Here is a 21423-nt window from a genome sequence, read left to right as displayed (position 1 = left end):
GAACTACGTGTGTTTAGTAAAGAGAATTCATAGGGTACAATGTGGATTAGGGAACATAAAACAAACCTCATTTTATCTTATGTGACTTTAAAGCACTCTCCATACAGTGGCCTGTAAAAGCCCAGTGACAAATATGTCACCATATATGAATGCTTTATTGTCATTAAAACAGGAAGAGGTCAGGAGACTATGGCTTCATAAATATATAGCTTTGACTTTTCCCTAAAGCTCAGGATGTCCAAAAATTAGGCTATTTCATAAAACAATAAAGACCAAAATTTATTTTGATCAGTGGTTGCTGCCATTTAGCTAGACATTGTCCCTCTGATGAAACAACCCTATGGTTATCAGAGTGGATTACTAAGACGGACATTCTGTGATCAAATTAGAACAAGTGCATTGTTAAGAAAACACAGAGAGCAGGACTGAGCTGTGGGCAAGAAACAACAGACCACAGGACACCAAGAGGCAAAGGGACTTTGAAAGACATACCGTCAGTAGCATTACATACATCTCCCATTGAAAGGAAGACCTTGTTAATCACTCATTGGTCAGAACTGTACAGCTCTTACTGTGTATAAATGAAGAAACTGACATCTGAAGCAGTCATCTGTCTCATGGAAGTTTGATTGGCATGGATTCCTTTGCCAGTTAAGTTCCCAGAGTAATTTCCACCAAGCAGTGTGCCTGTCTGCAGGCCAAGGCCATCTGAATGCCTGCACACACTTTGACTTTGCAGTGCATGAATCAAGGCCACAGATTACACCCATACTCTTCCTCTTATCTTCTTACAGCCTTCTTTTATTCTCTTAACACATTTTCTGACCTGTCCGGTCCCTCCTGACCCAATGCATTTTTCCTCCATCTCCCTAGGGGTCCAGTGCTCTCATTTTCCACCTGGTTGCCCAAAGCCACTCAAAAGTCTCCATCACGCCCCCCGTGACAGTATCCCATGTTCTACCTCAGCTAGGTAGGAGTCCAGAAAATCAAATAAAGTTAGAAGTGAATAACTGATCTTCCTCCTTCTCCAGGCCTTCAAAACTATTTTCTGGTTAAGCAAACACACTCCTAATATATGGAGTACCCGTTGCAATGCTTGGATAGAGCAACTTTCTTTACTTCACAACCCTCAGCACCCCTGCAAGAGCATCCCTGCAGGAGCAGATCTAGAGCATTGGTGGTCCTCAGCTGTTGGGCTGCACTCTCCCAGGTCCCCTGCCCCACTCCTTCCCTCCTGCCCTCTTTTTCACCCCTTGATCTTTACTTTGCTTAATATTTGCCCTTCGATGGATTTGGGACAACTTCTACTGTGGGAGAGATAGCTGCTCTTTAAGTCCACTGAGACTTAAGACCTCAGTCCTGGTTTGCAGTATCCTTGGTGGAGCCATCTGTCATCCAGCGTCACTCATACCTGGACAGCAGGACCCTGCATCAGAAAAAAGAGTTCTAGCTTTCTCTGTAGATTTAGGGATCTTCACCAGTCTCTCAGTCATTTTTTTTAGATTGACTGTATAAAATTTATAATAATTACAGTCATCTGTTTACTATCTGTTAAGCAACCCACACAATAATGGCTGTGTAAATCATGTCTCCACATGACTCTAACTTTTGTTTGATTATAATACCAAATGGTAGGCATGCTCACTTCTCTTAGTTCACTGTCACCTTCTCACGTACCATGTTCATCTCTTCACAACCTGAGGACGCATTGGCTCTCAGATAAGTACAGGTCAGCAAACAATGGTATCTAGATTCTTCGTCAACCATCCAAGCCCTTCCATAGTATTTGACAAAATTAACTTATAGAGAAGGCGACATACACAGACCCATACTCTACCTAGAATCCATTTAAGTGGCCTAGACTAAAGGAGGTGGGGGGCAGAGTGGTTCTAATAATCCCATATGGTAAATGATTTTTCAGAATTCTATGCAGCTTGACAATGTGCATCTATACTACATCTACTTAAATTGGTTCCCTTTTATTGTTCTAGGAATTTACAACACTTTGTTAAAAAGCGAAACCAAGCTATAAAATTCTGACAGGGAAATGAATTCTATTTCCCGATTCCATTTCCCATCCGAGTCTCTCCATTTCCCACTTCATGCCAGGGACTAGCTGCGTCTTTTCATAATAATGTGCAGTGTCAACATAAGAAAAAAATGCACGTTCTGCTTCCCTCTCCTTCCTTGAACTCTCTGTGCTCCCACTCGGAGCTTCCCTGGGAAAGCCAGAGAAAACTAGAGAGCTCAGGTTCAAAACATCATCTCTTTCAGGGCCTTTAAGATTAAGCAGAGATGCCCCGGCCAGTGTGGCTCAGTTGGTGGGACGTCGGCTCATGCACTGAAAGGTCACTGGTTCGATTCTGGGTCGGGGCACATGCCTGGGTTGTGGGCTGGATCCCCCGGAGGGGGAGTGCAGGAGGCAGACGAGCTCTGTTATGCTCTGGCATTGATGTTTCTCTCTTGTGCTTCTCTCCCTTCCTCTCTCTCTAAAATCAATTTAAAAAATTATTTAAAAGATCAGACAGAGGTGGTGATATCAAGGTCATGCTACTTAAGAAAGTTTACTAGATGATAATGTTAAAAAGAAGTTGAAACCAAAATTTGCTTATGCAAAAGCTGCAATATAGACAATCTTCCCATCAATGACTGGAAACAGCCGTGATAGTAGTAGTTGAAAGTGTTTGTCTCTTACAATGTTATACAAATCCTAAAAATGAAAGAAGAAAACCACAGCTTTACCTCACTTACTTAATAAATGCTCTTAAATGAGCATTAGGGCTTGCTGCAGCTCACTTAAAAGCACCCTGTGATGGTACCATGTGGTAGGGGAAGAAGTACTCTAGTACTTCAGTACTTCTAGGACTTCATTACTCGAGTACACTGCAAGAAATTCCACGAAAGGAAAGAGTTACTAACCCCAATAGTAAAATACACATTTACTTACACACATACATTATATAAATAAAAGTATTACCAGTAGCTTTGTGACCACTGTTCAGTATGTAAATCTAAATAATACAGTCATAAGAAGTGAGGCATTAGTTATATTTAAAGAACTGAAATAAAACAAACATATTCAAAGATATAGGGAATAAACTGATGGTTGGCGGGGAGTGAGGAGGTGAGGGGGAATGGAAGGAAAGGGTGAAGGAAAATAGGAAGTACAAACTCCCAGTTATAAAATAAATAAGCCACAAGGGCATAAACCTAGGGGAAATAGTCAATAATATTGTAATAACTTCATATGGTGACAGATGGTTACTAGACTTACTGAGGTGATCACACCATACGGAATATAAATGATGAATCACTATATTGTACACCTGACACTAATATAATATCGAATGCCAACTATACTTTAATATAATATGCCAACCGTAATTTTAAAAAGTTACTGAAATAACAATTGATGTCCTAGGTTTAAGTCACTTTACAGTGATTCAGCCAACCACACACCAAAATTATGTCCCTTCTTTAGGTTCTGTACTGGGTTCTGTATCAAGTATCATCTCCATTCAAAGCAACAGGACACTGTTCCTCTTGTCCACCACATTCAATAACTATCGACTCCAGAGAGCTTACGTGCAAAATCCTCCGCTCCAGCTAAAGAGTGATTCTCTGACTAGCCTGGTCACTGTCAGGGCTCATGAGTGGCTCAGCATCCGACTTAGTGCCCAGCATATTGTAGCCCCTCAGGAAAATCTTTGTTAAATTAAACTAAGATTATGCTACAAAGGTGGGTGACAACTCTCTGAGACACCTCTTCACTGTGTTCAGTATTTCACACTGGCCTTGCTCTCTCCAAATGCTGACAGTAGTGAATATTGGGTTTTAGTGGTAATATACTTTAAATAATCTAGCATCTTTAAATGCCCCTAAGAAGAAATACTACTGAAGATTTGAAGTAGAATACAAAAAAAGGTTTATATAGTCATTCTGTACCTGTATGTACTATAATGTTAAGAAGTCTTATAAGTAAAAGTTATTCAATGTTTGGTATTATCTACAATATGATTAAAGCAAATAGGGAAATTGAATCCCAAAGATCAGACTAAATAAATAGTGAGAAAATCTTTATAATTATTGGTAAATGATGATGCCATGTTATCTTTGGTATTTGACATAGAAGTGTCCTCTAAGCGTAACCAATAAAAAAAGGTATGGATTTGCAATATGCAATACCCAATACCATGGTCAGTACACTTGCAAGCCAAGAGGAGAGAACTGTAAAACATTTTACAAGTTCCAAAAGGGGAAAAAAATATGGACGAAACAAATAATACCTAAGAATTAGCTCTTCTGCTTTAGGAAAATTGACACATGTCCCTGTTAACCTTCCCCCTAACTAAATATCTTGAGGGGACTAATCCAAAAGTTTAATACTTAATGAATTAATTTGGTCATAAATGAAAGATCACAAAACAGTGCTATGTCTTAACCTTGGTAAGATGTTCATAGGGTTTTATAATGGTAATCTTTAGATATGTTTTTGTATGACATATATTGCATAATAAAAATGTTTTAAGTAAAAGGTGAACTTTTCAAGCAGTGTCTGATGGTATTTTTCTCATTTAAATAAGTTATCAAATGCTCACTCCTCATGGCAGCCTCTGAAGGAAAAGTTAAAATATGCTTATGAAAGTTGGAATATGCTTTTTGGGAAGAGACAGACTTACCACAAATCATTAAATAACCTCTAGCTAACAGTCTTCCTGGTCATTTTCATATGGACCAAACATTCACTCTGGGCCCAGTAACTGCTTATTTCCTCCATGTTTTTGGAACTTGATATTTCCCACAAGGTTTGGTAACAGTGTCCTAAAGTCAAAATGACAAAAGAACTTTGCATTGATAGAATTTAGAACTGTAGTCAAATTTGGAGGGAATAAACACCCCTTTTCCTTGTAATGAAAGTCTTTTCATATCCGTGTCTAAGTTCAATCTCCTACTTTGGGGGAAAATATTATGCTCTGCAGGGTCATTTGCATACGGAAGACTGCCAAAAATTCAGTTAAAATAGTTAATTTGAAACTTTAAAAAGAAACATATTCTATTCCCATTATTCTGAGTGCTGAGTGACTTTAAGAAAGTCAATGACAAACTAAAGGGTTTCTGAGCTCAGTGGTCCAGAGATCTGGAAAACTATAATATATGAAGCACTAGAGAAACTACAGGTGGGGAGCCTCAAAATGAAACTCCTTGGGTGGGGGGTAGGCATGATAACTTCTTCAGACTTACCACAGAGTAGACCATCAGTATGCGCTTGTTGAATGAATGAATGAATGAATGAATGAATGAATGAACCAACCAAAGAATGACCAAACAAACCCCTAGTGGAGAAGCAGGAGAGTGGAAGCGGGAAAAAGTTATTCCATGTTACTGGTTCACAGAGCAGATGATAATAGAAAGCAGGACTGACTTACCTTTGCATTCCTGGTACTTGATGTCGTGCCTGGTACATAGTTGGTGCTCAGGTAATACCTACTTGACTTTTGGCTCAATCAATGATCATTATATTTAAAGCAGTCTAATAGTGGAACAGGCTGCCTGATAAATAGTGAGCATCCACTTCCTCAGTGCACGGCTACTGCGGGCCAGCAGCCCTGCAAGCAATGGAGGGAGCCCGAGGATGGACAACCTCCTGAAATCAATTGGCAAAAGACTCAGCCTCTCAGCTCCGCAGAGACCCCTTCCAATGTCCAAACATCAGGACCCTGTGTCATATTTTTAAGCAAGTGAGCCTGTTAAAGCCTGATGAAACACCACAATATTTTCAGCCTTGTATTAAGACCCCAAAATGATGATCAGGGCACCCTAGAGGTGGCAGTGCCCCAGTGAAAGGGAAGAGTCCCCAGTCTGAGAAGCAAAACTGTACTTAGCATAACTAACAGCTCACCTTCCCTTCTAGGGAGCTCTCAAGTCAGCATGCTACACTGCCTCAGCCTCCTCACACACCGAGAGTGAAACACACCAAGACGCTGCCACATGCGCGACACAGGCACGTATTTGCATGTCCTAAAGGCAATGTTTTTCCAGTGTTAGTCACAACGCATTAGTGGGTCACTAAATTATCTTAGGGACTCCAACCAGCGTAGGTTTTCCATAACCAGAAGGAAATGGAAAAGGTAGAATGGAGTAGAGACTTTCAGAGTGCCTTGTGCACTCTCATGAAAAGTTGTTTTATAAATATGTAGCTATTGTTATGTAGTATGTGAACATGCCAAAAGGATTTCTTATTGTGGGCTAAAGTTGAAAAAGTTGAAAAGATTGGGAAGACAACAATGACAGTTCAGAGTAAGGGATTTAGCATCGGCCATATCAAAGTTGGATTCCTAATCCTGCTATCTGTACGCTCCATAATCTTGGTCATTTGCTTGTCCCTCTCTGCCTGTTCCCCCACTTGTGAAGTGGGGAGACTATACCACACAGTACCTGGCATCCAGTGAACACTCAATGAGTAAGTGACAACTTTAAAAAGTCTCCTGTGAGGAACATCCAAATCTATGAGGCCTCAGGGCAGAAGTGGCAGCTCTAGGCCTCAGGGCACATGCATATCTGTAAGAGGAATCACAGGACATGTTTAGAAAGGGCTCTCCCTTGCGTCCAAAAGCATGGTGTTGAGCTCTTGAATACCTGGGCTGGGGTCCTGCAATTATAGAAACAGCAGAAACTAAAAACCCTTTACGTTGGGCTAAAAAATGGGGACTTCTTTCTCAAAATAGGGCTCAGGCCTGAAAAATCCAGCTGTCTGAAGTTGCTGGCCAGCAACATCCATCCCAGCAGCGGGTGCCAACGCTCAAGCCCCCAGAACTGCTTCCATGGTTTAGGCAGAGGTTTTCTGGCAGGACTGAGTTCTTCACTGTCCCTCCAGACTCGGTGACTTCCAAGGAGCTCATCTCCCACCCAGCACTGCCCGCCTTCTCCATGGTGCAGGCAAACGTCAGCATCAACTTCAGTGATGTTGCCAAGGGAACGCTGTGGCCTCCTGCCATCCCTGTCCATCTCCACGTGGAAGGAAGGGCTAGGAAGGAGACTGGGCCTGAAGAAGTGAACAGGGGAAAACAGACACACACAGTGAGCCAGGGAGATAAAAATGCAATGCGGGCAAGAAATGGAGGAAAGCAGCAACAGGCAGAGAGACAAAAAGAAGCTGGGGGAAAAAATAAACAAACAGGCCGAACAACAAAGAGGAGGATTTTTAAAAGCAAACGAAAAATGAGTGTAAAACAAAAAGGTAGGCGACAAAAGAAAAAAGAAATAATGAAAAAGCTATGAGGACAGGAGACCATCCCTAATTCCCAGCTTTGTTTACTGTTCCTGCAGAAGGAGCAGTGCCCAGGCCGCAGGGCAGGGCAGGGCAGGGAGAAAGGAACTGCGGCCCTCTGAACTCGTGTTCTTCCCCTCCTCCTGAGTCTGGTCTCCAGCCTGACTTCCAGCAGGGAAATTCAGGACACAGGCTCAGGGGCCTTTGGAGAAAGAGGCTCCAGAAGCTGTTACAGATTCCAGCTGGGCTGGAGACAAGCACACCCTGTTCTGCTCTCCACTGTCAGGTGCCACCTTGGGTGTTCCCATCCCTGATCCCCTCCCCTAGAGACAAGGCTTCAGCTGCTTCCTACCCAGCAGACTCTGGTGCCTTGTCACTCTCAGAGAGCCCTGTTTGCCAGCTCCTTACATGCTCTACACTGCATCAGACATATTTGAGGGCATTCAGATGCTTTTCTAGCGCCCGCATTTCAAAGAACTCAGGGAACAGGAGCAGAGACCTGTACCCATCTCCTGGCCTGGCCTCATGGGAATGTCTGCTTATTTGCAAAGGGAATCCTACCCTGCCTGTCTTCCAGTGCTTCCCCTTTCCTTGGGGGGCTAGGAGAGGGTTTGGCCTGACACTCTCTACCTCTCTGAACCACTCCTGTCTTTTCAAGTTTCCAAATCACATGGAACAGGCACAGCAAGTGCTTGGAGAAGATGACCCAGTACAGTCCCAGGCCATTTGTGAGGGGCTCAGGGCTGGACCACCTCCTTCCCACCTCTTATCCCAAAGTGTGAGGGTGTGAGTACATCATGACCTTTCAGCTAAAATGAGCGGGAGCCAAGCTTATTGTCACTTCTCAACACAAGCTCCTGCAGCAAACCAGCAGGGATGCTCCAGAGGGAGAAAGGGGGAGAAATGGGGGCTTCACAGTGAAGAAACCACCAGCCTCAGAAAACCTTGACTGCTGGGCCCATGGGCAGCCCCAGCACCTTGGGGGCAGCAAAGGGTCTTAATGGGCAGGCATTCTGTGCTGAAACCTCAGTGTCTGGGGCCTAGACAGAGAGCGGACAAAAGGGCAGGGAAGCCTGCACGTTGACCAGGTGGGGTTAAAAAGGCAATGAGGTGCAGAGCTAGGGCCTCTGCTGGACCTCTGGCCTGTAACCTGGGCCCAGAGTGACTCCTGCCGATGCCATACCTACTGGCTGCCATGCTCACTACCCGAAATGTAAGATTTTCCCCTTAAAATACAGATTGGGGGTGTGAGGATCAGTCTGGCCGGTCAGCCTGGCTCAGGTGGTCATGAAGGGCAGCCTAAGTCACTCAAGGCTCCTGGACCTGCCTTTGAGGCAGAAATACAGAGCATCTTTGAGCACTCCTGCCCTGTCTGTGGGAAGGAGGGCAAAATGCTCAAAATAGAATAAAAGCAAGGGTCAGGACTCAAAGGGGTCTCACTCCCTGTTTCTCTGGACTCTCTGTGGGGTGCCTGTGTGCAGGATTTCTGCAGAAGATAGTCCATTTTGTTAAGCCTTTGAATATTCAAATTGAAAGTACCGCGCAATCATTGATTGTCAAATCATGGGTTTCTAGAGGTTTTAAATACTTGGCATGAGGGGGAAAAAACTCAAACCTATACCCGAAGGTATAAAACATTAATTCTGTTTGTCTCCTGCTCCAGGAACCTGGATGCAGCTGGATGCTTTGTGAAACTTTAAAATGTTGCATCTCTGCTTCTCTCCTTGCACAGGAGCCCTCCTAGGCGCTGAGTCCCTGCAGCTGCAGCATCCAGCCACAGACCCAGCTTCTGCTGACCACCATGTCCGGTAACTCAGCTGCTTCTCCTGGGGTAGGGTCACGCGGGCCAGGGGCACTTTGATCTGGGTGTATTTCCACAGCTTTTCCTGCATAGAACAGAGAGGCACAAAGTCAGAGCATACAAGGATGTGCCGGGGATCCGGAGAGGGCACGGGCCACACTGTGGCCGCCCCCACCCGGCCCCTGCTCCTGAGAGCAGGGCCCCAGATGCCTAGTTGGCTGGTGCCGCCGTCCGCGTACCCCGGCCCACCACGCTCCCTCCCACTTTGCCACAGCTGTGACCCGGGGACTTCGCGGCGCGGATTCTGCGCGCCCAAAAGCGGCGGCGGGGGGAGCTAGAGGCTCGCGGTGAGCCCGGGACGCGAGCAGGGCGTGCGGGGCGCGCAGAGCTGAACTGCGGCGGTCCCCGTGCGGACCCCGAGGCGCGCCCGCAGCCCGCGGAGCCGCGAACCCCGCGAGGAAATGGCAGGAGAGGCTGGACCGCGGAGAGGACGCGGCCCCCAGGCCCTGCGGGCGGGGCGCAGGATCCCCCGGGTCTGGGCGACAAACAGAGCAACCTCCTTTCCTGGGGAGACCCCTAGCTCCCCGGACCTGGCCTGGGGGCTCCCTAATGTCCAGTTGCGGTCTCCTCAATGACCAGGCGAGGCGCTGGCGGCCTGGCACTGTCGCCAGGCTGGTCGCGCGAACGCCCCAAAGCGCGGGGACCGGCCCCTCCCCGAGCGATTCCCGGGCGCTCACTCCAAGGTGGTCAGAGTCGGCGCGCACGGGGCTCCCGCGGCCGCTCCCGAGCGGGAACGTGAGCCCGGCCCGGCCCGGCGGGACCTGACTGCCCGGCCCGGCGGGACCTGACTGCCCGGCCCGACCTACTCACTGCGGCTCGGCGGGGTCCCGGGGCCGCGGCCGCCCGGCTCCCGGCGCGCGGAGGCTCCCTCCCCGCCGAGCCTGCGGCGCGCCCTCGCTGGCCCCGCGCGCCCCGGCCGTCCGCCCGGCCCCCGGCCCCGCGGGCCGCCCCTTGCGGAGGGCGACCTCCCAGCCGAGCGCGCGACTCCCGGGGTCCCCGCACCGCTCTCCCGGAGCTCGCGCTGCGCGGACTCGGCTCCGAGCCTCCGCGCGCGGCGGAGCACTGCCTGGCCCAGGAGGGAGGGGGTGGGGAGAGCCGGGAGGAAGGGGAGAGCGCGAGAGGCCCGAGGAGGGAGGGGGAAAGGCCGGGAGCGGGAGAGGCGGAGGAGGGGGTGAGGGAGGGACGGCAGACAAGAGAGGGACAGAAGGGAGGGACGGAGCTCCCTGGGCCTGGGCCTTTGCGGGGGTCAGCCTGGCAGGTCCCTCGCTGGCCCAAGGACAGGGCTCGCCCAGCCTCACAGCCTGCCCCCTGGCTTCCCGACCAAGGGCACGTAGAGGTCGGAGCCTCCCCAGAAGCCACACCTGGCCTGTGGAGACGGAAGGGACTCAGAGATTGCACAGCAGTGGAGCATCACCGTGGGGTGGCTAGGTCAGCAGCCACAGGCCAGAGAGCGCCCTTGCGCCAGTGCCTGGCCCCTCCCTGGTCCCTAACGCCCTCTCCCAGGCCAGCAGGCTGGGCCCAGGCACCCCCCATCTTAGTTAGCCGAGATGGTGAGCTCCCCTGGACTGGTCTCCACATTCCTGAGCAGAAAAAACCTGTGTGCTATTGGTTAGGGATAGGACCCAACCTGAGGTGGGTGGCCCCACAGATTTCCATATGTTCTGATTCCCGCGGAGGCCCTGCAACCTGCCCAGCCTCTCCCCATCCCTTCAAGTTTGAGAACTTTGAGTGTCTTTCCCACTTGTTTTTTAGCATTCTCATTGTGTTTTCCAAACCTAGAAACCTGGGCTCACCTGCCATGTCTGTAAAGGGGACTCCCACACCCCGGCCTGACACCCAGACCTCACACTTGACCACTGACTCAGTTATCTTTCCCCAGAAAAACCGAAGGTGTATCAAGGTGTCCGGGTGAAGATCACGGTGAAGGAGCTGCTGCAGCAGAGAAGGGCTCACCAGGCAGCCTCGGGGGGAACTGTAAGCATAAACCCTTCACTCACTCCCTACTCTTGTTAGGCGTCACCCAGCCCTGCGCCTGGGAAGGTGTGGAGGCCACCCTGGGCCCCAGTCACCACCCCCAGACCTGGCCTTCCTCAGCTGTTTCCATAAATTTAGTACCCTGTGCATCGTGGTTCACCACAGGAAGCCACAAAGAGCAGCTGTGGCATGTTGTAGGGCTCAGGATTTGGGGAGCCCACCCCTCATTGATCCTGGTTGAGTAAGAAGGGCTTGTTGATCCTGTGTAGGGAGAGGAGCAGCCAGCAGGTAAGTAGGCTGTTACTCTGTTAGAAAGACAGTGGATGTGCCCTCAGATATGCAAAGAAAATCTCTGCCAGAAACTTGCGTCATTTTAGGAAGCCCTTCAAGGAGAGAATCTCTGTGGAGCAAACCCCCTTCCTCGTCATTCTTCTGGAACCCAGCCTCTGAGGTCATTTATCTGTAAATCACCAGTCCCTAAAAGTTTCCTACAGAAAGGGGCCATGTCTCTGCAGAGGAGACCGCTTGGAATGTAGAACCAGCTCATTAAGATGTAATGAAGCCTCATGTAGTTCCAGATTATCACGAGATTGATCTGGACCGCCAAACGAGTCCCCTGCCACTTATATACATTCTAAGCAGATAGGACTGCCAAGAGCTCTCAGGGCAGCAACAGGGCCAAATAAAGTAGGTCAGGTTATCCTCCAAGGGAGGGAAATGCCTCACCGAAAGGCCTTGATCGTACAGTTGCTTATGGGTTGATTTAGGTGTGCATGTAGGACCTGACAGCTGGAGCCCAGTATCAGCCCTGGTGCTGTCTCCAGCTTACTGGCATCTGCCCCACAGTGGGTCTTGTGCCTGGTGCTATTTGTATGCAGCGCACAGCTTCATGAAATGGGCCTTTGTGGGAAGAGGCAAGTGATGTAGGGATGGCAAGCACAGGTTCTAAAGCCAGTGGACTGGGCTCAGATCTCAGTGCCTCTGCGGTGTGTACCCTCTGAGGGAGCTGTTTCTCCTCTCTTGCCTCTGTTTTCTCATCTTTAAACTGGAGATAATAAGAGTTTGTGAGGGTTAAATGAATTATTGCATAGAAAGCACTTAGAGAGTGCTTTCCACATAGTAAATGCTCAGTTAATGTTAGCTATCATCAGTATTTGTGAAAAGCAACTACAGTAAAATTGCAACCAAGGCTTGAAAGCCGGCTTTTCAGTGACATTCATATGCACCCTTTGCTCAGAGCTTAGAGGCTAAAATGTGACCTTGCTGTGATATGGCACATACAGCACAGATTTTAAACTTGCTGGGGAAGTTAGCACCTCCCTATGCAGAATTCCAGCTAACACAGTAAGATTTCCTTCCACTTGTGGAGGGTTTTACAGTGGGTCTTTTAAAACATTTTGTGCATACTCATTTCATTTAGTTCTTATAATAACCAGGCGAGCTGAGTAGATCAGGGGTCTGTACACCTCTATTATAGCTGAGTCTTGCAGTTCCTGATGGTAAAGCTAAAAGTACAACCAAGGTCTTATTCTTAATACAAAAAAAAAACAAAAAACCTTCCCACCTGTTGGCTCCCTAAATTCATCTTTCTGCAGATCCAGCTGCCCTGAGCAGGAGTCTGGTAACCTCAACCATCAACCCCTTCAATTCAGAAATAATTACAAATTAATAAAACCAGGAGCAAGGGAACTGGGAAGTGCTTCTGGAGCAAAAAACAAAAATCATCAAAACGTTCATAACAAAATGTAATCTTTCATTACGGAGCTTTGGTACATGGTAGAATTCTGCTTCAGCTGCGCCTGGAGAAGTCCCACTGGGCACGGCAATTTTATGGCTGTTGGCCTCTTGCAGATTGGTTTGGCCTCTGATCCCCTGTTAGCTAGCTGCAGGAAGGAAAGCAAGGGTTAAATATTTCACTTGTGTATCTGACCAGGATCTGTTCCCTGGAGAGGTTTGACTTATCTAAGTTTTTCTCAATTCCCCCCTGAGAAATAATGAAGCAGTACTTCCAAGCCAGTACCTTGCAGAGGTTCCTTGTCTAGTATATCCATCCGCCCATGCCCTCACAGGCAGGAAGAGTACACACAGATGATTTAATTACGAGAGCCAGATGTACATCCCTCCGTGGGAACCATCAGAAGGACCTGGGATTCCAGGAAAGCTGTGAAGGTAGGCTCAGTAGGCAAGGATGGCAGATGCCAGGGGGTAATGTAGATAGACTCTTGGTGTAGACTTTCTGGTTTAATAGAGATGATCTCCAAGCTGTTCAGTGGTTAAAGGACACCTCTAGGAAGCTTTAAGCCAAGGAGAGAGTTAATTTTATAAAATATACAAAGCAGGAAGAAATTTATCTTAATTTGTTATAAAATCAGTAGCATCCACAGTTTGAAATTTTAAGAAGGCAATTGTGAACAGAAGTTATAGACTGAGAGATAAATATCAGGATCTCAAACAGTACCAGGAGAGATGTGTGCGCGCAGTATTTGTAAATTTGACTTTTAAGAAAACTTATTTAGGCCAGGCCAGATCAATTTGCAAACAGCCTTATACACGCACACACACACACAATTCTTTTACCTTTAGGATAAAGGGGAACTTGAGCTAGCACTTATCAAAAGATATAATTTACTCTTTTTTTAACCATTAATTTTTTAACAACCTTGATGTGTTTTTTAAATTGTAGATTGTGGATTTTTGTGCTGTTTGAAATCTAAAAGAGAGGTGCCTTTCTTTGTATTCTTGGAGCAAAGTAGAAAGTGAACTCATGACTAAAAAGATAATATCAAATAGGATATTGTAAACATACCTGAGGGAGATAAGGCGGGGAGGCAGATAAACAGACCATTGGGGCGACGGGGGGCAGGAGTGGGGTTAATGAGAGCTCTACAATGAAGCAGTTTTTAAAACCCACTCTGTCCAAGTCCTTCAGATCAAGCTGCAGCCAAATATTTGCATGAAAAGCTGGTGAAGGATTCCAGCTTCCTGGTTCATGACATTACAGCATGGATCATTTTCAAAATTAACACTACCTCCTGTTTCAGCCGTGGCTGGCTGTGCTCTCCCAGCGGCTCTGTGTATGGGAGTCAGCATGCCTTGTGACTCAAGAGAGAGGTGTGGTGAGCTCAGCACAGAATCACAGACCAGTGCTGGTCCCTTTAAACTTTAAAGCCACCACCTGAAAGCTAAAAAAATAGTAATAATACATCCTAAATTACTTGGTTAGTAAAATTATCAATTCAACTAGAAGATACAGGCTGCTTTACTTTCAATAGTTAAAAGGAGCAACCTCATAGGCTTCAAGTATTTATAATAGTGGAAAAAGCAACTTTTATAAAAATAAAGTAGAAAATATACAGAGTTGAAATATTTCCTGACCATTAACTAGTATATAGACAGGCTCCAACTCACTGACTACAGGTTTAAGAATTTTTTTCTTTTTATTTTTTTAGTATTTCATAGCTACTAAGAACATGTGAATATTTTGAGCTATCTGGGATCAACAAAGTTGGGAATTGTGTCCTTTGGAAAAAACAAATTCCTAAGGATAAGTAGCCAGATAGAATGTTAAATTTTGAAGAAAATGATTGACTATGTGATGAGAGTTGGGATTAAATAAATGTAAGTCCTTGTTGATTTCAGGTTGAATGGCTTAATAGAAAGGTCTTTACCAAGTTTTCTTGAACTGTTATAGTTCTTTTATATAAAAATCATTTAAATTAAATTTTTATCCAAATTAATAACCTTTAAAATTTATGTGAGAGAATCTAATATTAGAAAAAAATCCCCAAGCAAACCTAAAAATGGAATCTAAATAAAATATAACACTGTTTGTACTGAACTCTTAGAAGAAAGAATCCGGCTTACCTTAGAGCAGAAGGCAACATAGTTCCATCAAAATGTCTTAGCTTTCCCTGCACAGAACTTGCCTTTCGCTTAGCTTTATGGTCCTGTTCTTGCTTTGGCAGCTGTCCGGAGGGAACAGCGTCCACCGTTCAGATCCAGTCACGCCACCCTCTGCAGGTCAGTACAGCCAGCATTACAGTTCCCTCAAACACTCTTTCAAAATCACATCTCGAAAGTCTGTCCACGCTCGATTCAGGGGTTAAGAAAGGCACCACCATTTAATTGCAATCCGACCAATCAGAAGGTGAAAAAGGCGCAGCGCCTCCAGATGGAAGCCCCGCAAGCAAACAAGCGCAACTGTTTCCTTCTTCGGAACTGTCTCTTCTTTCCTGTCTACTCTACCCAGGGCTTGTTTCCCTCATTTATTCCAGTTCCTCATCTCCATGTAACTAAACTGGACTAAAAGGCCAGAATTGTTTTTAGAAACTTGCCTTTTCTCGTGGACCGTGAGATGGACTACAGAACACTCTGAGGCTCCTAGAGTCCTGCCTTTGCTCTTGTTCAGTGTCTGGCCGACCAGGGCTTCCCTCCCCTTCCTCTCTCTCTCCCCAGAGAGCAGTTCAAACAGCTGTGAGTTTTCTCAGCCCAATGCGAGTAACTCATTACGTAAACACTCCTACCTACCCCACTTAACAGCTAAGAGTTTAAAGAGCTCATATACAAGGGAACCTGCTTATGGCAGCTCACCACTGCATTTGCCACTTGCATTTAACCTCAAAGGAACCTCAAGACTTCAAAGAACCCCTCTGATGGACACACTCTAAACCTATCTTCTTTGAGCATGTTTAGGATAATAACCACATATTGGGCCTATTAATACTAAAATAGAAAAGGAGCCATAGTTTCAGCATTATTCTTGTTTGGTAGTAACAACTTATTTTTAATTCCATTCTCACTTTAACATTAAGAAAAGATTTTTGCTTTTTGTAATTTAGAACAGTACTCATTTGTCTTCTATGTTCCTGGTTTGTATTTTTATAACTTGTGTGTCTATTTATATCACTCCTCAAAATTTAAGTTGCTGAGTGGGTGTAAAATGTTTAGGAATCAAGAGAATTGTTTCCCACGGCATCAGAAGTTTTCCTAATGCCTCAAACAACTTCCTAAGCTCTTTCTGAGAGGTTTACTTGGCCTGCAGACAGGGGCTGAATGTGGATGCTTTTTATGGTCCAAGGAAGTGGAGGCCTGAGCCAATATTTGACTCTGTCAGTTAGTCAAAGGGTGGACCTCCATCCTTTTATTTTAGCCCTACCTACATTCACAGCCAGTTTTCATATTATTAGGCAGATTCATTTCACTGAAACTTGAATTAGCTAAGGCAACTAAAAAATCCAAATTGCCTGACTGCTTACTCTTCTGGAACTTCTTAAGCCCCTTAGACCTAGTAAATGTTCCCTTAGACATAGTAAATATTCAGAATGTAGAATAGAGCTTCATTCAAATCCATAACTTAAAGTTTTAAACAAAACAAAAATCTTTTTCCTTTCTCTTCTAGTCTATTTTGAACCTGAGTCTATTTCTTCCACACCCAATTATTTTCAACCCCGAGAATTTTCCAGTTGTGCTTCCTGTGAAGAAAACACAAGCTGCCTCGACCAGATCTTGGATTCCTACCTTCAGACAGAGACACACCCAGACCCTTTGCTCAATTCCATGCAGAGTGCTCCACACTATTTCCCGGACAGCTTCCAGGGTGCCCCTTTCTGCTTCAACCAGAGCCTGGTAACTTATCTCAGTTCTCAACAAAACCTGTTTATTGCTTATTATGGGGTAACAATGCTCTGTAAGAATGTTTGCATCATCTTGTGAGAAAGTGTACAAACACTGTCAACAAGGACATCCTCCACGAAGCAAGCAGACAACTGTTTACAACTCAATGGAGGTAGAAATAGCACACATTTTCCAAGCAATAAACAGGTCCCTTGGCAACATACACTTAATATTTATAAACTATAAAATTAAGATATCTACTAATTGGAAGTCACTGGTTTAAACAATGGCCCTTGGATTTGGGGGTTCTTGAAAATGGAATTAAGGCCGAATCTACACAGTACCAAACTGTCATTTTGATAAATGGGTTTTGTTTGATTTTTGACATTAAATTGGCTAGACTAACTGGTTGTTTTGGTCTGGCTTAGGCACAAGAACTCATTTGGGTCTGAGATGGTCAAGAAAAATGAAATCATAATGCTTGAAAGAATGTGGATGGTCCGTTCATGATGGACCTCAAACATTTGAAAATGTGTTACTTAAAATGTAGTCATGTTTGCATCAGTTGGATACCAGCTGTTTTAGAAGTCTTTTAGATATTATTAGATTTTTCTAAACCTTAAGAAGTAAGTTTTTAAAAATAAATCCTTTTTTATTTCTATTTTTCCAAAGTCTGTGTAGGTATGAGACTAAATTTTAAGGGGATAGGAAATTAAGTGCACAGAATATGCACACAGGGCCCCCAGTCATCCAGTTCCCGCCCAGCTTCCAAGTTAGGCTTTCTCAGTAATGACTGTAGACCTGCTTAAGGGAAAGCAGAAGGTACCTTTCTCGTCAGGGGACAAAACTTTAGTGACAGCAAGAGTAGTTTCGCATCTTGGAGTCTCCCGGACACTGGATCATTGAAGGCCCCAGTTCTACCTGAGTGTGTTCACCTTGCTCTCCACAGCCAAGGGTGTGGACAAACGTCCAAGGTGCCACCTGCAGCTTACATTGTGCCCGAAGCTTATATCGTGGCACACAGCAGGATTCGGTGGGCAGGTGACTTGCAGCACAATGGGATTTTGCGGTTTAAGGACAAAGCATCCTCTAAAGTATGGTTACAACAAAGGAAGCCAGTGAAGCAAGGCAATTTATTGTTGGGAAAGAAATAGGTAAATATAGAATGTGGTGTCATGAAATCACGCAATCAGCAAATAAAATGACTGCGCACTTGGGTTGGGTTGGGTGTTTTGTTTCCTTACCCCTGATGTTCTTACTCTGAGTTATTAAATCCATTCCATTCAGTCCTTTTAATCCTGTCTAAGTTATCAAGCTCTTTGTTCCTTGGTTTTCTTTCTCTAGACCCCAGGATCACCTTCAGATTCCTCCACTCTCTCTGGCTCCCTGGACTTCAGTTACTCGCCAGCTCACCTACCTTCGTATGCTCCGGAGACTTACAGCTCCCCCCCTTCTCTGGACACCAGAAACTGTGGCTATCCCTCGGAAGACTACTCCTACCCTCACTTGGCCTCGCACGCCCAGTACGACTGCTTCTTCCCAGCCCCGACCTCGGGCTGCTACTGTGTGTCCTGCGAGGCAGAGCACTTGGCCACCATCAGAGCATCCGAGTACTTTTCCTGCCCGGGCACAGACTGTGTGAACTTTGATCCCTCGGCCGCAGCAGCCAGTGATTTCTACGTGCGGGAAACAAACTGTGACATCTGCTATAGCTCATAGAATTTCATTCATGTGGAACATGGCACGCACATGTCTGTTTTTCTGCCATGCCAGATGACAACTTGAAATAGGCAACCTGTTAACAGCACAACACAGGTGCAGTTTACATGTCCCTGTTTTCCAGTTTCTGACGCTAACTTAGGCATTAAGATGAAGTCCTCAGACCCGGTCACTGTGTCACTCCTACTTTGAATGCTTACAGTTCAAGTTTTAGGGAACATTCAGTGGTCTTACTTTTCTGTGTAATGAACAAATTCTAATTTTTTTTTTACTAATAAATAATTTTGTATTATTAAGTGTTGGCTTATTTTTTTAATTTTTGAATAATAATTTCCAGTTGGCTTAAATAGTATCACTTACTTCTGGAAATCACTAATGACTCTTCAGTAGTCTCATCTTACTCATGAATTTGAAATTATTTTAGCGTGGTGAGGTGCCCTGGCTCCCACGGGGACAGAGAGTAGACACAGCTGTGATGGCAGAAAAGTGAAAGTCGGCCTCCCCTTTAAATGAGGGTATATGTACACCTTGGAGCAACATCAGAGAAAGACATTTATGAATCATTAGGTTTTTGTATGTAACTTTAGTCAATGAAATATTAATATGACCAAAAAGCACATCTTCCCTCCAGCAATGTTAACCTGTAGATAATTCTTTTTCTTTCCAAAGCATTGTTTTGTAAACTTTCTGGGCAAATATTTGATCTGCTTTCTCCTGAGGGCTCCCTTGCTGTTGATGCATGGCAAAGTTTAGAATTCCCTTATATCTCTGAATTTCTGCTTCGGGTCCTTAAGTACGCATCACTCGTCTTTACAGACTGATTTAGAGGATGGACTATGTTGTTTACAACTGAGTTTCAGAATTTGCTTCCTCTGATTAATCTATTTGAACAAGCCCAACCGTCTTCCGAGGTGAAGAGAGTTACTTAAGCTCCCTGCGCTAGACCCTTTGTTAAATCCTGTTTGCTGAGGGCACTAAAGCGCAGACTTAATCCCTGCACTGAAGTCTGGGAGGCATTTTCCACGTCCCCAGGTTTAGCACAGCGACAGCCATGCTGGTACCACTGGCAATGACCACAGCGGATTTCCTGAACCCTTCCCTTGGGCTAGAATTGCCTAAGGGTTTTCTCACACATCATCTCATTTAATCTGCCCATCAACATTGGCAGCAAAATGAGTCTGAGACTCAGAGAGGTTCAGTCACCTGCCCAAGGTCACCCAGCCAGTAAACACCCGAACATGGGGCAGAGGACATTAAACACGTGCTTCTTACATGCTCTCCGGGGATGATGAAGACTTTGGTCCACCATTTGTGAAAGACTGTTCAGGGACCTGTGGAATCACCCCCCATTAAACCCCAGCTTCCTCATGCACACAGACCTGTGTCCCCACCGTAACCAGTCAGAGCTCCCCAGAAGGGCCGGACTGTCCACAGGGCCCAAAGATGCCAGGCACAAGAGCTTTCAGAAGCCCCCACTTTGGGGACAGCAGGGAAGAAGCTGACCAGCTGCCACTTCATGGGCCTCTTTCTATTAGGAGCAGATATGCTTTCAAATGACACTGATTGCCCCTCCCTTGAGACTCCGGTAAGGCCTGGGCAAACAGCACAAGTTGCAACCTGCTCCATGGGATAAGTGTGCCAGGGAAATAGAACAATCACTGCCTTTCTGAGATGCCAACAAAACTAAATTTTTAATAGCTTCAAACTGAATTGAAACTGGCCCGCTGTCAACAAATATCTGTTCACATAGACCAATCCCCCTGCATCCCCCCCACCCCCAAGGGACAAAAAGCGGAGAACCAAAAGATGTCCAGTGGTTGGCACCAAAAAGTCCCTTTCCTGGATGTCATTCTTCTATTTTTAATCTGATTCCACTTGTATCCCCTGCCTTCTGAGTCAGCTAGCTGGCAGCTCTAACAGAGTATTTCTCCCTCCCTGTTTCTTGGTTTTCCTTCACATTTCTGACTTTTTGCCTAAGTCCATGTGAGGAAAGATTCACAAAGGAATGTCAGACAAGGACTAACGTAGCTACTGCTCATCACAAGGAATACCTCCACCTTGAAGTGACCTTTAAGGTCTTTCCTAGATTTGGACTAACAGGTCGCCTGGCTGCCCGCCCAGTCTCTTAACCAGCACGGCTCACACAGAGCCCCTCGGGACCCCTACAAGGGCAGGTAAACACCTGCGGCAGCACTGGGCCCCTAGAATGCCTCCCAGCAGCACAGACTTGGGGGGCTGAATGCAGTACAGATGCTTGTGCCACAGTGTGAGACCGCATGGTTCAGTACATCTGGGTAGGGTCCAGGCACCTGTATTTGCTAAATGTACCGAAGCTGATTCTGATATAGATGGTCCTCTGTCTACACCCGAAAAACACCGACCTAGTCAATGTCTGAATTGTTCAGTTGAACGATAATAACAGGTTACATGGACTAAGCTCTTTCCATGGGCCAGTGCTGTGGGCCTTATCTCAGTTAATGCTCAGACACCCACACAAGAGAGAGATCACTGTCCTCATTTTTATTGATGCTGAAACTGAAGTTTGGAGAGATAAAATAACTTGCCCAAGGTCACACAACCTATAAATCAGGGTAAGAATTCTCCAGCTCAGGTTGTCTGATGTCACAGACTCAACTTCCAATAGCTTTGGTAAAGTTTCCATTCATTACACTTGCAGGAATTTGATCTTTTGCCTTAAAAGTAACACGTATATCTAAAGACAGTTCCTCATACCACAGAAGCATTTAATAAGATTATTATGAAAGTTCAAATGATTTTATTATTCAGAGCCATTAGAGATTGATTAAACAAAATATTAATTAAGTACTTACCATGGGTAAGATTATGTGCCTTCAAAATGCAGTCAGTCAAAGGTTAGAAGGAGATGTAATTTTTATTTGTTTTTTTCTTTGTATTGAATTTATTGGGGTGACATTGGTTAGGAAAACTATATAGGTTTCAGGTGAGGAAATGTAATTTTTAACGTTTA

At 45.5% G+C, this 21423-nt stretch overlaps 1 protein-coding gene and 2 long non-coding RNA genes across 5 annotated transcripts; 1 reads left to right on the top strand and 2 right to left on the bottom strand.

Moving 5' to 3' along the window:
• Positions 1-256: 256 nt before the first annotated feature.
• LOC308565272 lies at positions 257-7577 on the bottom strand. Its single transcript, XR_014000019.1, has 3 exons — positions 4680-7577; positions 2752-2883; positions 257-1426 (listed from the first exon to the last, which is right to left on the bottom strand). It is a non-coding gene; the product is annotated as an uncharacterized lncRNA (long non-coding RNA).
• A 4890-nt stretch (positions 7578-12467) lies between these two features.
• LOC308565717 lies at positions 12468-15601 on the bottom strand. 3 transcript variants are annotated; one of them, XR_014000073.1, is made up of 5 exons: positions 15437-15555; positions 14967-15116; positions 13909-14284; positions 13123-13396; positions 12468-12985 (listed from the first exon to the last, which is right to left on the bottom strand). It is a non-coding gene; the product is annotated as an uncharacterized lncRNA (long non-coding RNA). The 3 variants fall into 3 exon arrangements; XR_014000074.1 differs by having other exon boundaries at positions 14132-14284; XR_014000072.1 differs by lacking the exon at positions 13909-14284 and having other exon boundaries at positions 15437-15601.
• Positions 15044-18722, top strand: POU2AF3 (POU class 2 homeobox associating factor 3; the record flags this gene model as incomplete). The annotated part of the gene is made up of 3 exons (XM_081153852.1): positions 15044-15122; positions 16501-16727; positions 18060-18722. The coding sequence occupies 3 exons, from the start codon at positions 15044-15046 to the stop codon at positions 18432-18434; spliced, it is 681 nt and encodes a 226-aa protein (XP_081009978.1). The 3' UTR covers positions 18435-18722.
• Between the last annotated feature and the right edge of the window lie 2701 nt (positions 18723-21423).

This window comes from Miniopterus schreibersii (assembly GCF_964146895.1).
Source record: "Miniopterus schreibersii genome assembly, chromosome: 12".
NCBI lineage: Eukaryota > Metazoa > Chordata > Mammalia > Chiroptera > Miniopteridae > Miniopterus > Miniopterus schreibersii.
The sequence above is the reverse complement of the archived record's forward strand: the minus strand, read 5'-3'. Positions and strand labels throughout refer to the sequence as shown.